The following is a 17501-nucleotide window of genomic DNA, read 5'->3' on the forward strand; positions in this document are numbered from 1 at the left end:
TCCCCTCCCCATCATGTGTATTAATGGTAGTAGTTGGTAAGAGTCATTTCTGTTGTTAGGACTATTCTTTCTGCAAGTCTCATAGTGTTTTACAGATGTCACTGAGACATGGTACCATTTCAATTCCCCCAGCTTGTGTTCTCTGCTGGTTTCCCTTTCTTGCTTACCTTGGCTTCCTGATTGATGATTATATGTGCCCAGCATTCCAATCTTTGCTTTCTAGAAGTAGGAATGTTGATGTGCTTTGTTGAGCTAGATGATGACTTCTAGGGCCTTTGAACTTAGAGGAAGGGATCAAGAAAATCAGGGTGCTCTAGTGAATAGGTACCTTCATCCCCTCTAGATGTTAACAGAAGTTGTCTAGTAGTAAGTTGCCTCAAGGATTCTTGAGTAAATTCCTCCCAGTCTTACCCTATCTGGTAGAATATTGTATAGAAAGTTAAAATCTTATCAGTTTTATTTATTTGGAGGACTATTATATACCAAAGAAAACAAAGCTTGGAAGACAAATAGTAAACTGATGCTTTGAAAACTCTCTACTTCTTAAACTTAACTTTATAAGTAAAAGCTGATTAGTGGCCGTCTTCTTCCTTTTATCATGACCACATGTAATTTATCCACTGTATAATTAAAGAAAAAAAGTTTTGAGAACAGAGATCTTTGTTAATGAAGGATTCTAATGATAATTTGTTGATAAAATTGTTTCATAACATCTTTGGAGTGTAAGAAAAAAATGTAAGTATGACAGGAAGAAACTCTAGTCTGTTGTTAACATCAGGAATAGAGCCTTACTTAGGTGAATAAAAGTACTATAAAAGTAGTATAATAGTAGTAGTATATTATACATAAGATTATATTCTTGGGGCTGGGAAGGTGGCTCAGTGGTAGAGTGCTTGCCTTGCATGCCTGAGGCCCTGGGTTCGATTCCTCAGCACCACATAAGCAAAAAGAAAAAAGCTGGAAGTGTTGCTGTGGCTCAAGTGGTAGAGTGCTAGCCTTGAGCTGAAGAGCTGAAGGACAGCGCCCAGGCCCAGAGTTCAAGCCCCACGACCGAACCCCCCCCCCCCCCAAAAAAAAAAAGATTATATTCTTTCCATTTGAGTTCTTCAAAGGCACTTAATGTCTAGGATGCTTAGATCAAGTTAGACTGTATTGGGCTTTTCTGTCAGTTATGTAATTTAGGCTGTGTTTTTTTTACTTTCGCATGTTTGTTATATTTCTGCAAATCCACAAAATTCCCTAGCATCTAGGATAAACCAAGAAATAACTGTTGTACCAGTCTTGACTATTGATGAATAATTTTTGCTTTGGTCTGCAGATTTTTGATATAACCTGTTACCCAATATGAGCAGGTTTAGTTGCCTAAAACTGTCTATAAACTTAGACTATATCTAGGATAGGGAGCTATGTTTGAATTGTTTGTAAATATTTCCATTCAATTTTTTTTTTTTTTTTTTGTCGGTCCTGGGGCTTGAACTCTGGGCCTGAACGCAGTCCCTCAGCTCTTCAGCTCAAGGCCAGCACTCTACCACTTGAGCTACAGCACCACTTCGGGTTTTCTGGTGGTTTATTGGAGATAAGAATTTCACAGACTTTCCTGCCTGTGCTGGCTTTGAACTGAGATCCTCAAATCTCAGCCTCCTGAGTAGCTAGGATTATAGGCTTGAGCCACTGGCACCTGGCTTCCATTCAGTGTTGAGTGGCTCTAAAGAATGTTGCTGCTTTATTTATTTATTTATTTTTTGCTTTTTATTTTCTGAGACCTCAATCCTATGTCTAGGTTAAAACAAGGATTAGAGAATACTGAGAAAGTTTACTGAAAGACTAGTGGCAAGTTTATGCTTTGAAAGTTCTTGTTTCTTCAATTTCACTTTATATTATCACTCAAAAAAAAGTGGCCCTTTAAAGATAATAAAGGGACTCTTTAGTCAAATTAATTTATTTGGTTTAAATGAAAAGTACCAACATTTTCATAGCTGTCTGGGCAACAATGTACATATCCTGTAACCAGTCCTGGGGCTTGAACTCAGGGCTTGGGCACTGTTCCTGAGCCTCTGTGCTCAAGGCTCACACTCTACCACTTGAGCCACAGCACCACTTTTGGCATTTTCTGTTTGTATGGTACTGAGAAATCGAACCTAGGGCTTCATGCATGCTAGGCAAGCACTCTTCCACTAAGCCACATTCCCAGTCCACACATAATTTTTATTACCAATCTAAGAATTAATGATAGTGAGAAGGATACTATTTGAATGGAAAATTCTCTGTCAAGGTAAACTGGTGGAATTAGTTCTACTGTCTTCAGTTTTTTTACATCCCAGAAAGATCTAGTTTTTAGACTTTATCACAAGGAACCCAAAAAGATTGCCAGCCTTTGGTCATGAATGAATAATTACTTCATTTTTCCTAATCTCCATGGTTCACTTTTCTTACAAACACTTTTCTTCTACCCTACCCTTCTTTCTCACTCTCATAAAGATGAAATGAAAAAGTGATTTTGTGTGTTTTTCTTTGTTAGAATGCAATCTGTAGTTAAGCAGGAAGATAACTTGATTTTTATATGTTAAATGTAGACTTCCTTCAGAAGATTTTTTTTTTTTTTTTCGGTTGTAGGGCTTTAACTTTGGGCCTGGGCACTGTCCCTCAGCTCTTCAGCTCAAGGCAAGTGCTCTACCACTGAGCCACAGCACCACTTCTGGGTTAAGAAAATTGTTCTTTATCAAATCTGATATAGAGCCGGGAGCCCGTGGCTCACACCTGTAATCCTAGCTACTCAGGAGGCTGAGATCTGAGGATCGTGATTCCAAGGCAGCCCCAAATAGGAAAGTCTGTGAGATTCTTATCTCCAGTTAACCACCAGAAAACTGGAAGTGCACTTTGGCTCAAGTGGTAGAGCACTTGCCTTGAGCTGAAGAGCTGAGGGACAGCTCCCAGACCCAGAGTTCAAGCCCCACAAGCAACCAAAAACAAACAAAAAATCTAATATAGGTTGAAGAGGTGTTCATATTTTGTTATATTGTCTTTTGTTGATAATGTTGGACTATAGGCTAGGCATTTGCACAGTAGTTGAATTGGGGTATTACCCATGATACTTTCTATGTTTTAAGATCTCTTATTCTGATTGAATAGTATCTGAGAAAGGAATTTTCTTCTAATGTTGTTATATTGGGAACATTAGGAAAGGAGATACTGGAGTACAAAAATTTTGCTTTTCCTACTCACTGTTCCTTATCTGTTCTTCTATCTTTTTAATGTTTCCCCTCTCCCCGCCCAGTGATTTATATATTCCCTTGAAATTCTATTTTGTTTATTAGTTCTCAGCAAAAGACAAGATGTGATTGCATTTTTCTCCTACCTCTTTCCTGTTATGCCCACATGGGTGGAACAAGTCTTTTAGTATATGACTGCTTGATCAACAGACTCCTAGGTTTATCTTTAATAGAAGCTTGCATTTTTCTCATTCAGATGGGTAAAAACAGTACTTATACTTCCTTAACTATAAATCATGGATTTGGGGGCAGGGAAGATAGCTCAGTGGTAGAGCGCTTGCCTTGTATACGTGAGGCCCTGGGTTCGATTCCTCAGCACCACATAAGCAAAAAGAAAAAAGCCGGAAGTGGTGCTGTGGCTCAAGTGGTAGAGTGCTAGCCTTGAGCTGAAGAGCTGAGGGACAGTTCCCAGGCCCAGAGTTCAGGCCCCACAACCGGACCCCCTCCCCCCCCAAAAAATCATAGACTTTGGGTAGTTGGAGCAGACATCTGGTTGGTGGATTGGAGAATGAGAATCTCATGTTGTAAAACATTTAGAGAGAGAGACAGTGACTGAATGACTGTGTTCCCAGCCTAATGGTATTGAGTATTACAAAAAGTGTTTACCTTGTAACACAGAATGTAGTAGGTGTTTTAGAAAAGGTTTGGGGAAATACATTACTGCTACAAAGGCCAGGCTCCATATTTTTATATATACTACTGTGATAAAGAATTATACAAGGTATTCCTGAAACAGAGATGGTAAGCATGAATTAGTGATTCTTCAAGAAAAGGGCTGGTAATCAAGGGGAAGGGGTCCTGGGGATTCTAAAGCAGCAGTGGAGCTGGGGATGTAAATAGTAGTTGGTATATGTTGACCTACCATCCAGGGGGGCCTAGCTTTAATCTTGAGGACCATCTTTCATGTCATAGTGATAAGGGGAGAAGAAAAATTTACTAAACTATAAGGACACTTATTTCAAAGTGCAAGTACAGGGAACAATAGCTAAACGTATGAGTTTCATTTTGTGGTATATTAAGAACCCATAAGCTTGTAAAAGTAAAAAAGGACAATTATTTGTTTTAAAAACTGCATGTAGTTACTTTTAGCTTATTTTTAATTTAGATAATATATGAATTTAGGGAATAAACTGATTATTCCATTGGACTCCAGTAGAAATATCTCTCAGAATATTTTAGGGATTATTTTCATTAACATTGTGTAACTGTTAGAAAAAGGAAGTGCCAGTACTGAACAAACCCTGAATCCTATAGTAAGAATTTCCACCAGTCTAATAATTTATCATGTTTAAATTCATAAAATGAATTTAAACTAGGTAAATTTACTAGGTAAATGATTTGGATCTAGAACTGTCAGAATATGAGGTGGCATTTTTAGTGTGTATTTATAAATTAATGATTTGTTTTTGTGTTTCACTTTTGCATTTCATAGGATGCCTAACATATGGTTTGTGGTATTAAAACCACCAGAGTGGTTCATTTGCCTATTCTACCTTCTTTCCCAAAGCAGGGGAGAAAGGCCTTTAATTTCTACATTACTTACAAACCTCTTGAACTTTGAGACATCATTTGTTATTTCTTACTCAGAATTCTCCTGACTCCTTTTAGAGGACTCTATTTCTTCTGCATGTTAAAAGCACAGTGTTCATTTATAAAGAAATATATTAAAATATTTGAATCTGAATGATTAAGAGAGTTGGATTGCTTCTTCTTTGCAAAAGGAAGTTGCATTTTTTTTGTCCTTTGTTTACTTTGTTTTTATTCCCTTTCCCTATTTTAAAGTTCTATCTGCTAAGTTGTTTTTTGATGTAGATGTCTATTTCTCTTTTTGAATCACTGTTAGGATCAGTTGTGTGGCCGGGACCCTACTCTCACTGATGAGCTGCTGAATATTCTCACAGAGCTAACTCAACTCAGTAAGACCACCAATGCCAAAGTGGCACTTCGGGCACGCCAGGTAAGGCAGTGTTTGGTTATCTTGAAGGAGGGATGGGTTTTCATAGTTTGTGCCCTTGTGGACAAAATGAGCTTTACTCAGTTATAGTATAAAGATCATGAAAATGTCACATGTATATCACAGTGCCTGCAGAGCAAATGTTTTTATGTGGTAAATGTTTAAAGAGAAAGGACAGTTCATGTTGAGTCTCTAAGACAGAGCACTTTTCCCATTATAAAATCCTGCTATTAGGGGTTAGGGATTTATTTAGCTCAGTAGAAGAGTACTTGCCTGGCAAGTGCAAGGTTCTGAGTTCAGTCCTCAGCTCTAGGGGAAAAAATTGCTGATATTTTTTCCACCCTCCTTAGTAGCCCTATGATAGTAAACCAGGGTTAGGTGGAGGAAAGTAAACCGAGAGAAGGTAATCAATTCACTATTTCTTTGTTCCCAAAGGGAACTTAGAAGCAGGTGAAGGACTTGTAAGTGTATAGGAAATAATCAAGTGTAGAAAGCAGAAAGATAATGAAGTGAATCTTAGGCACTAGCAATCAGGACAACCCAGAGACGTCCAGTTAGTTTCACCCCATAGTCTTCATTTCCATTCCAAAAGATTTCAGCAGGGAAGCAGAGACTTGGTGCTCCCTTTGTGTCTCAGTGTATGGGCATTGACAAGGAAGCCTTATTTGAAGCTGTTCAGTGACCTTCTGCTTTCTCCACAATTGTATCCATGTCACTGAACTACTCAAAGTTATTGAACCTCTCAGTGACCTGCTGAGGATATTCAGGTCCTACTGTGTCCCTGTTTGTTTGTGACACTGCTTTCACTTGCTCTGCCCCTCACATGCATTGGTGTTACTTTATGACTCCTTCTCCTTGGGACTGAGTACCAGGGCTGTCAAAGCAGCTTTTCCTAGTCTTTCTTCTAACTTCAGAGTTGCAAAAGGCTAGCTATGTTGCATCCACCTTCCTCCCAGCTGCTCCCTGCCAGACCTGATTCCCAATTAACAGCTAGTCATGCAGTCCCCAGGACTAGCAGCTTTGCAGTGGTAAATCACATGCACTGATGGAACTTGATTGAAGCTGTTTTTGCTCCCTTCCCCCAACCCCCATGGGAAATTGCCCACAACGCAAATCATGGTGAGAGTCAACTGAGATTCAGTATTTGGTGGCATTGACTTTATGCTACAGGACCTAGAAGTTGTTTTACTTGGACTCTGTTTTATCTTTGATGCCTGCACTTACAGATTTATATTTATTGCTTTTGTATCAGAGCTGCCTAATAGGAGTCTAGAATAATCACTCCCTTAGGAACTTATGCCTCTTATTTTGCTCTCACTCTAGGTTCTTATTGCCTCCCATTTGCCATCATATGAGCTTCGCCATAACCAAGTAGAGTCTATCTTCCTATCAGCAATTGACATGTACGGACATCAGTTTTGCATTGAGAACCTGCAGGTATATAATATAGCCCTTTTTTTTTTTTTACCATTGTGCACTCTTGTTTCCTTTATTCCCATAAGCATGTTCAATTAAATCATCAATTAATTTTGATTTCCTTGTAATAAATTTCATATCTTGACTTTATAAAATGATAAATACTTACGAAAATTTTTTTCACTCAAATGCTATTAACTGTAGCTTCACTTAAAGATCCTATAGAATTGCCTTGATAGAAGTGCCTATTAAAGTCTTTACCTCTTGTGATTTTACGTAGAAAGCATTCTGGACCAGAATTAAGTGGTAACATTGTTTGATTTCATATAGTTGAATTAGATGCATGCGTAGATGGTTGTTACTCTTTTGGAGACAAAGCTATTTAAATATAATTTAATTTTAATTTAATTTTAATGCTTATTATTAAGCTTTATAAAAAAGCCAATTTTCCAAGAGAATATTAGCTAAATTTTACAACTGATTGGAAGGGCCTAAACTAAATTTTTTTTAAATATCAGTTTCTCAGGGGTGCCTTTCTATTTTTTACCTTGGAAACCAGGATACTTGTCCAATATGACTCTTCAGAATTTCTGATTTTCTTTTGGGAAAGAGGATGTGTTGTCTTAGTTGAAATCTAGGGTTTTCAGTAGGGTTCAAATCTAGGATATACCTTGTGGCCAGGAAGTACTGATTCAGTATTTAGGAAGTGAAGTACAAATGTATGCCAGAAAGGCATACAATTACCAGCATAAAATTAGTACATTTTATTACACAATTATACGAATTTTATGCTTATAACTCATATAATCTTTACAACAGCCCTGTGAAGTAGGTATTTTCCCCATTTTGTAGCTGAGAAAACAGGCACAGAGAGATTATTCTGATACACAACATTCCAAGACAGAATTCTTAGGTTTGGCTAAATGTTTCAAATGCCAAAACAGTACTTATTGAAATTGTTTTTTTTTTTTTTTGATGTAATAGTTTAAGCCTGTTATTGTACTTTGCAGAAACTCATCCTATCTGAAACATCAATTTTTGATGTTCTACCGAACTTCTTCTATCATAGCAACCAAGTTGTGAGGATGGCAGCTTTGGAGGTGGGTGTTCATATCCTTTTTATATTTGCGTATCATGCCAGTGTTTTTCTTTTGGCCTTAAAGTTGCTTCCAATGGGTAGTCTTCTCCTCAGTTAATGTTTCCTTAAGTGCCTTCTTCAAATGTTTCACTGACACAATTTGCTAGCTTCTGGATTATAATCACAGGATAATAGCTGCCAGCATTTTTCTACTTTCCAAGTATTTGACTTCTTCTATTCATAATGAGTTAGAATTAATTTTAATATTATAAGTGGAAAGCATGTGGCTGATCCAAATGTGCAACTTTGCCATCTTGTGATTTGGGCCAAATTAAAATTGGATTTTGGGTATAGTTTGAATTGTCCAGCAGCTCATAAAATATCGCCTCTTAGGAAATAAAGTAATAGTATTTGATGAATTATGGTTTAGATTTTTTTTTTTTTTTCCATTTAATCCTATAGTTACTTCATGAGGTAAAAAGAAAGTGTGACGAGAGGTTAAGTGACTGGTCTAGAAATCACATAGATATTAAGTAGAGGAGTTTGCATTTGAACTCGGTTTGGTCTAAATCTGGAGACATTTTCTGTTTCATTGCATCATACTACCTCATTAATCATAACATTTGTAGTCCCTGAATATCGCCAAGTATATACATTTTGAAGATGGGGAAAAGAGTGTTTTCAGTGTAATTGAGTCTGTTGGGAGTTCTTCTGAGTTACTTTTATTTGTATTCTATGAGTAAAATATAAACTGTCCTGTTGAGTAAATATCAAATACTTGAAATATCTAGGTGTTTCTTAGGGCTTTCATACCATTTAATGAGACATGGTACCTCATGTTGTGACAGAATCCATGTACCATTTTATGTGCAAGGCAAGTTGAATGTGAAGAGCCTAAGAGTGTACTGTTTTTGTAGTCTGTTGCTATCTCTTCAATTCTTGACTCATGTTACTATGTTTGAAATACTATATGTCAAATTATGCTTGACTACTTTTGCTTAGAATTTGAATTCTAAATTCAAAATTGATTTGGGGCAACAGGGTGAGAAAAACATAAAGATTCAAGATAGTAAAAGAGTTGAATTGTTCTGTGATTGCTTCCATCTTCTATCTTTTTTAAGTCAGCGCTGGTGGCTCATGCCTATAATTAGCTACTCAGGAGGCTGAGATCTGAGGATGGTGGTTCAAAGCCAGCCGGGGCAGGAACGTGCATGAGACTCTTATCTCCAATTACCCACCAGAAAACTGGAAGTGGCACTGTGGCTCAAGGATGGAGTGCTTGCCTTGAGCTGAAGAGCTCAGGGACAGTGCCTAGGTCCCAGAGTTCAAGACCCACAACCAACAACAACAAAAAATGCTGAAACAAGGGTACAGATTGACCCATTGTAACAATGAAAAGTACAAGACACTATGTTGAAAATGAACTTTACAATTTAGGGGAGGGGAGGAGTTGAGGAGGTGGAGAGGGAAGGGATGGTGGGGGAAAAACAAAGGAGGAGGTAGCAGTACTCGATAGGAAATAATATACTCATTACCGTACTCTTGTAACTGTAACCCCTCTGTACAGAATCTTTACAATAAAAATATTAAAATATATATAATTTTATTGTTAAGGCATTATACAGAGGGGTTACTATTTCATAAGTCAGGTAATAAGTACATTGCTTTTTTTGGACCATGTCACTGCTTCCTTTACTTTCTGTAGGTTTTCCCCTTACATCCCTGCTTATAAGTTACATAGGCCATTTTCCGTATATTGTACTAAATAGCATGATTGCATTTGTTCACCCTTCTTCCCTCCCTTTCAGCACTCCCCATTGCCCCCCCCCCCCCCAAAAAAAAAAAGAAAAAAAACCACAAACTCAAACACCACCACCACCAATAACAACAGAAAAACTATGTTCTATCTTCTGTCTTTATTCCTTAGGTAGCCTAGGATCAGTACTTCCCATTTTCCTCAGTGCTTGCTTGCTTTTTTTTTTTAATTGTAAAAATAGTGTACAAAAGGGTTACAGTTACATGAGTAAGTTAATGAGTACATTTCCTATTGAGCATTGTTACTTCCTCCTTTGTTTTTTCCCCCGAATGTCCCTTCCTCCCCACCTCCCCCCTACTCCAAGTTGTAAAGTTCATTTTCTACATTCAGTGCTTTTTATCTTCTGTTGAAGTGACCATGTTTACTGAGTTAACAGTCATGGTGCTTTATGCTCACTTTTTGCTGAAGATAAAATCTTCTAGAGTTTAGATTAGTGTGAAAGGTTTACCATGTACTTAGTAATGATGTCCAGCAGAGATAGCCTACCTTTATTTATTTCCATTTATATAATATTCACTTATATAAAGACTCCAACCTTATTAAAGCAAAAGAGTGTGTGTGTGTGTGTGTGTGTGTGTGTGTGTGTGTGTGTGTGTGTGTGTGTGTGTGTGTGTGTGTGTGTGTGTGTGTGTGTGTGTGTGTGTGTGTGTGTGTCTGTATCTCCTTGGGTTCTCTCTCACTTCAGACTACCATTTCCTGTATCAGACACTTTTACAAACAATAGTATCTTTTTTCCTGATCTAGACATTTTCTTCGTTTTCGTTTTTTTGGAGTTTTATTCACTAATGATACTTTTTAATCAGGTGTATGTTCGAAGAGCTTATATTGCCTATGAACTTAACAGCGTACAACACCGCCAGCTTAAGGACAACACCTGCGTGGTGGAATTTCAGTTCATGCTACCTACATCTCATCCAAACAGGTGAGTTTGAAATGATATGTATACCTGAGCAAATCAAGCTTATCAAGAAAGTTAAGGGAAATAATGCATATGACAAGTACATGGGAGGTTTTTTTTTTTTTTCTGTTTGTTTGTTTTTTTGCTATAAATGCAGAGCAAAAAAAAATGAACAGATTTGAACCCTAAGAGAAATGTTTCTTGGTGTCCATGTCTTTGATATGGAGATATAGTGTGGTCTAGCCAAGGATCTAAGGAGTTACATACCTGTAAGTTCTGTATTCAAGAAGCTGAAGCAGAAGGATTGTGAGTTTGAGGCCAGCCTTAGTTCCACAGCGAAACTAGGTCTGTACACTTGCCCCCTCTTCTCTCCCCCCCCCACACACAAAAGAAAGATAAAATAAAAGTGGAGAATTGCTTTTTATTTTCTTTCTTCTTTTTTAGCATATATTAATTATACACAGCAGATTTCATTCTGATATTTTTATACCTACATATAAAGCATTTTGGTTATAGTCAACCTTTTTCTTTTGTTAGCCTACATTAGTTGTATAAGTTGTACAAATAAAAGTAACCCAGAAGAACTTGCAACAGACTATGGCGATGTTCATTTACACTGAAAACACTCTTTTCCTCCATCTTCAAAATGTATGTGGGGTTCACTTGTAACATTTCCATGCATGCATTCATACAATGTGTCTTCATTCACATCCTTTCTATCATTTTCACCTATTTCACTGACCATTTGTTTCACTAAGTTTCATTGTTCTGTTTTCATAAATGCAACCAAAGGGCTTTGACTATGTTTATCCTCACCTCATAAGGCTACCCACTTTCCTGTCCTTCAATTCCATTCATTCTTGCTTGGTTATATCACTGAAAAAACAGGATTTCTTCTTTCCTTCTCTTCTGTCCCTTCTTCCTTCCATTCTTTTTTCCTTCTTGTTAGAACTCTGCTAGTAGAGCAATAAAAAAATAAAAGTAAAACAGACAGTTTAAGTCAGCAGTTGAAACAAATGCTTTGCTTATTTATATGCTTGCTATGAGTTGAGCTACCTGAGCTAGTTTCATTCTCTAAAAATAGCTGAATTTGGTTGAAGTTAAATCCATTTTTTTAAAGTCACATTTCAGAGCCAAACTTCTTAAATTCAGGTAAATTACTAGTTGGCCATGACAATTGTATTATTCTTACCTTCCTAAGTCCTTAAAATATACATACAAATATTTGTTTCAGTATTGCTTTGATTTTAAAGTGAAAATATTTATCTTATATACTCATTAAAAAAAAACATTTTGAAGCAATGAAAAATCTTAAGAATTCTACTCACACATATGTTCTCCTTCTGTATTTTCATTTTTTTAGTAATACCACAGGAAATATAAATACCACAGCCAATCTTAACCTGCCCTTCTCCATTTCTTCTTTATGGCCCTTACTTCTTTGCTTGGCATTACAGAGTACTATGTCTTTGGGGATCTTAGTTATAGACACCAGAAATGGTTTTGTTCTGAATTGCCACTTCACCCAAAGCCATAGAACCTTTCTGGAGACAAAGAAATCTGTGCTTAGATTTTTGGCCACTGGATGCCACTGTTGATCCAGCAGAGGTGGGCAGATGAGCAGAGGCATCTTTGGAAAAAGTACCTCTCTTCTTTGTCTCAGAAGATCCTTTCACTTCTCTACCTCAAAAATGCCTTATGGCTGACAGAGAAAAGCATATATCCTTGATTTAGCAAGCATCTCTTGGTACGTTTTTGCCTCCATGGATTTCAGAATCTCATTTTCTAGAAACGAATGGTTGTTCTTCAGTGAGCAGCGAAGTACTCATGGCACACATGGGCTCAGCACTCGGTCTTCTTTTTTTTCCTGCATTCCTTGAATAATTGTAGAGAACTACATGCTATACTTAATGCTCTTGTAATTCTCAAGACAATCTCCTTTTCTTCCTGCTTTCCAGTACCTCTTTCCTTTGGGCAGTGATTTGTAGTCAGCCTACAGGGCCAACTCTGATTTCCTTCCCTTCTCATTGCTTCTCTTGTCTTTCTGAATTGCTTTCCTTGTCTTATTTTTTTATTTGAGACTGTATTCAGTTTGGTGAGGAAAGTTGACTTGAAAATGAGGGAATTCTTAATTGCTTTGTTAAGAAATCTTATTCACCTTTCTACCTCAAGGATGTGAACCTTGTTTTAAAAACATATGTCTATATCTTCTGACATCTGAAGTTTCCACACTGCTGTGGATAAAGATTAGTCCTAAATAGAACTGTGATCTATAGTCCCTAACATCTTCTTTGATTGTATGGAATATGATTATTGTTATTATTGAAATAGGTGTAAAGTTGAAGAAATTTGTGAAATAAGGCGGAAAGATAAAGTAATTTTGTCAAAGCCAGGCACTTACACCTTATGCCTATTATCTTAGCTGCTTGGGAGGCTCTAGTTCCAGACCAACCTGGGCAGAAAAGTCCATGAGGCCCACTTCTTAACTGAGTGGTAACTGTAATGGAACGTGCCTGTTCACCCTAGCTATTATGGGAAGCCTAAAACAGGCAAATCTCAGCCTAGACAGAACCAGAGCAGGAAGTTAAGGGTTCATTCTTCTGTTAAATGTCCCCTGCTTCAGATGGAATTCCAGGTCCTTTGCATTTTGACCATTTGATAGAAAGTTAGTGGTTCCTACAATCCTCTTGGTACAGTAATTCCACAGAACCAAAACACTGTAATTTCATTTACAGTTTTATTAACTTTTTTGTAGTTCAACCTGGTTTCCAATTCATGATCCTCCTATCTCTAATTCCCTAGTGCTGAGGTGATAGGCATGTGCCACCACATGGCTTTATTCACATTTTATTATAAAGTATAGATCAGAACCAGCCAGATTAAGACACACATGGGGGAAGGCTGAGAAAACTTCAAACACAGCTTCCTTCTCTTTCTCTGTGTAATTAGGGTATACTACCTTCTCAGCATATCGATGTGTTCACCTAACAAGAAATTCTATGCAGCTACAATGGCAGTATTTTTGTCTGGGTTTTATTTCATAGACATGATTGATTAAATCATGGGCTATATGATTATACTCAATCTCCCCTCCCAAAGGTCAGGCTACCTCAAAACTCTCCTCTAGTCACATAGTTGGTCTTTCTAGTAAGCAGCTACCATTCTGCTCATTCCATCTCTGTAGTCATTCCATCTTTTAGCATAAACTTGGATGTAGAGTATCTCTCCTAGAAATCAGGGACAATGGCCAAATTCCTTATTATGTAATAAACCTGTTTACATTAAAAAAAGGTTTAGCTACTATTTCTCCCCCTAGCTCCAGTGGTTTTTTATTCTCTTCTATTTTAATGATTTTCAAAATTAAGTAATATTTTGAAAATGTACATATTAAGATCCTTTTTTTCAAAAATCTGATTCATTTTGGGTTAGAGTCTAGTGCCATTTATTTTGGTTAAAGATTGTCTGATAATTTTGGTGAATATCTGTAATTGAGAATCACTACTTCTCAACCAGTAACAGTCCAGTAGAAATCTAATGAAAGCTATATAGGAATTTAAAATTTCATATTGGCTACCTTAAAAATGGTTTTAAAAAGGTAGAATTTTATTTAACTTAGTATATCCAAAATACCACTTTTTATATAATAAAATTTTCAGTGAACTATTTTTTAATTCTTGTAATGATACTAAGTCCTTGAAATTCAGAGTAAATTTTACACCTTTTCTTCTTAAATTTCCTTCTCTTGCATCATAGATGGACAGTAATTAGAAACATATATAACACATTTGTATGTTTGTGCATTTTTTCAAAAACTCTCTTAGTATTTAAAGGCCACTTGATATTGTACATGATTTTTGTTCTGGAGGTGAGAGGAATTTATTTTTAAAGGTGTCAGTTTTTAAAGATGACTTATAGCCAATATCAGTTGTATATGAGTTTCTTTAGTCATTTTTTTAGTGCAGGAATAGGCAGGAAAGCTTGTCTGCTTCTAGGACCTAATTTTCTTGTTTGAGTCTATCTGTTCAGCTCTGTAGTGAGATCAACTAGTGTTTTATTTTGAATAATCCTTTAGCTCAGGCTATATCATTCAGCATTCCTTTGTTCTTTTTTTTGCCAGACCTGGGTCTTGAACTCAGGGCCTGGGAACTATTCCTGAGCTTCTTTTGCTCAAGGCTATAGTACTCTACCACTTGAGCCACACTTCCAGCTTTTTTTTGTTGTTGTTGTTTATGTGGTGCTGAGGAATTGAAACCAGGCTTTCATGCACATAGACAAGCACTCTACCACTAAGCCACATTCCCAGCCCTTGTTTGTTCTTTTAATGAAGCTCAGGGTATAGAGTCAGAGTGTCTATGTCTGTCTTCTTCCCACCTCCCTTCTGAAACCTATTATTACTCTCTGGTGCTGGAAATACAAAACCTTGTTACATTTATTTTATTTTATTGTTGGTCATGAAGCTTGAACTCTGGGCCTGGGTGCTGTTCCTGAACTCCTTTGCTCAAGGCTGGCACTCTACCACTTAGCGCCACAGCTCCACTTCCAGTTTTCTGTGACTAATTGGAGACAAAAATCTCACAGACTTACTTGCCTGGGCTGACTTTGAACCGTGATCCTCAGCTCTCAGCCTCCTTAGTAGCTAGGATTACAGATGTGAGCCACCAGTACCTGGCTAATGTTTTTATTTTATTTGTTCATTTGTTTTGATTTTTTTTTTTTTTTTTTTTTTTTAGTGCCAGGACTGGAGCTTGAACTAAGGGCCTCTTACTCTTGGTTGGCTCATGGCTGACACTCTACTACTTGAGCTGTAGCTCCACTTCCAGCTTTATGTTGGTTAATTGGAGATAAGATTTATCTGCCTGGTCTGCCTTTTAACCACAATTCTCAGATTTGAGTTTCCTAAGTAGCCAGGATCTACCAGTACCCTACTCTAATGCTTTATGTTTGTTTTGTTTGTTTGTTTGTTTTGTTGATGGTGGAGTTTGAACTCAGGGCCTGGGCCCTGAGTTTATTTTTTTGTGCCAGGACTGGAGCTTGAACTGAAGGCCTCTGATTCTTGCTTGGCTTTTTCTCTCAAAGTTAACACTCTACCACTTTGAGCCACAGCTCCACTTCTGGCTTTTTGGTGGTTAATTAGATATGAGTCTCATGGACTTTCCTGCCCAGGCTAGCTTCACACTGTGATCCTCAGATCTCAGCCTCTTGAATAGCTAGGAGCCACTGGCACCTAGCTTATAATGTTTTTATTTTTGACAGTCTATTGAATCATTTGGTATCCAGTATTTTATTTTCATTTGGGCATTCTAAATCATTCAGAATAATCTGGAAACAAGTTCTTCAGTCAACCTATGTAGTTAATATTCTAAAATATACCTATAGTTACACAAACACGTGAAGTATGTTACCCTTTAAACTTTATGGGTATGTGTATGGTTCTGTGTATTCTGACAGTCTGGAAATACAATATTTTAAATTCCAAATGATTTTTATGCATAGTGCATACTAGTGAATATGAGTATTTAAAAAACTTAATCTGTGATTCAAATAAGTATCACAACTTATTCAGAAGATGGAATATACTCTATTGTATATTCCTGAGCATATAACTGAGGACCTATTGGCATTTATTTCCCCCTAGTTTTTTGGATGGAAATCCATGCTCTAGTTAAGTTGGGTGATAGTGTATGTACCTTTTGGGCTGTTTTGTTTCTTCATGTGAATTTAACTTTCTGTTTTAGGATGTTTTAATTAAGTATTTTACTTTGCTTACCTTTTACACCCACAGGAGGTTGTTTTGGTCATGATTTAGGCTGGTTGGCACCTTCAGTATTCAGCTATCCATGGGTAATCTCTGGACTACCTTTTTATTTGTGAAGATGGTTGGAAATCAGATGCTTTTCATGTGGCTAATCAGCAGTCTGCTACCATTCTTGAGAACTCTGATGTTCTTGGACATCCAGAGATTAGAAACTTCTTTAGATAATACTGAGACAGTTAAAAGTCATCCGACTTGTAGCAATTTTAGCAGTGGGAGTATTTGGTTATAGTTAGCAGGCCAGAATGAGCTATTAATAAATAAAATCCCACAATGCTTGCTTTCTTCATTTGGGGTAGTTGCTGATAAGATGCAAGCATCTGGCAGAGGAGAAGATTCTCAGCAGGGTTAAGTGCTTACCAAAGTGCTTTCCTGTATCCATGGTTCAGCTTCTAGTCTCTGCTGTGTTATTTTGGCACTCTGGACTTTAAGATTGGAGAGTTGAGTTTAAAACTCTCAATATATCATTAGGGGAGCTCAAGGTCCCTTCTTGTCAAGGAAGACTATCTGATTCCAGAGGGAAGGAAAAGCAGAATCCAGGGCACCTGCAAATCCCTGTAGTTTTGTGCTGTGGGTTTGCAGCTAATTATACAGCAGGCAACAGTAATGTACTGTAGCCCTGTTGGTGTACTTGTTTCAGATAGAGCAAAATCTTCCAACAGAGCAAAGAAGGGGCTTTGGAGGGGCTGCAAATGAATAAAGCAATGCTCATTTTATTGTAAAGTAAACCTTTGCAGTGGAATCAGGGCATCTGAACTGCAAGGAAGTGTTGCAAGTGGGGGTGGGGGAGATGCCAATAGAAATACATGGTTCAGAAGGGCTTTATAGCTCTTGATTTGGATTCTCCTGCAGAAATATAGTCACACAAGGAGACCACCACTGGTCACAGCCAGTCAAATTGCTCTTTCTCCTATGGTACTGTTGTTAGTGACTGCTAGTAGGTTATTCAGCTGACCTCTTATGATTCTGCTTTGCTGCCTGATTTCAAAAGATTTGCCCTATACTGGCTCTCAGTCACAGCTTGATGCAACCACTGCTTGTTTGCATGCATCCCCATCATTTTTGTACGGATTGGGGGTTCTGTTTGTTTTCTTTTAGTAAGAAGGCAAAAGCATCATGAGCATTTTTATATGATAAAAAGATTTATACAGGGACATCTAGAATCAAGCAAAATGAAATTCAGCTGGAAGGGAAGGTAAAAAGGCTCAGGGAACTTGTGACTGCCAGAGAAGTCAGTGTTTCTTAAAGAGGGTTCAGA

At 37.4% G+C, this 17501-nt stretch overlaps 1 protein-coding gene across 3 annotated transcripts in view; it reads left to right on the top strand.

Annotated features, from left to right (window-relative positions):
- Window positions 1-17501, top strand: part of Acaca (acetyl-CoA carboxylase alpha) — a 298410-nt gene that overhangs the window by 148565 nt on the left and 132344 nt on the right. For all 3 annotated transcript variants that reach the window (XM_042690979.1, XM_042690996.1, XM_042690985.1), the window contains 4 exons: window positions 5113-5226; window positions 6547-6660; window positions 7650-7739; window positions 10337-10455. In XM_042690979.1, the coding sequence (XP_042546913.1) occupies window positions 5113-5226; window positions 6547-6660; window positions 7650-7739; window positions 10337-10455 (437 nt within the window). The remainder of the gene's footprint in view (window positions 1-5112; window positions 5227-6546; window positions 6661-7649; window positions 7740-10336; window positions 10456-17501) is intronic.

The sequence above is a fragment of the Dipodomys spectabilis genome, unplaced genomic scaffold (genome assembly GCF_019054845.1).
Source record: "Dipodomys spectabilis isolate Male_0828 unplaced genomic scaffold, ASM1905484v1 ptg000004l, whole genome shotgun sequence".
In the NCBI taxonomy this organism is placed as follows: domain Eukaryota; kingdom Metazoa; phylum Chordata; class Mammalia; order Rodentia; family Heteromyidae; genus Dipodomys; species Dipodomys spectabilis.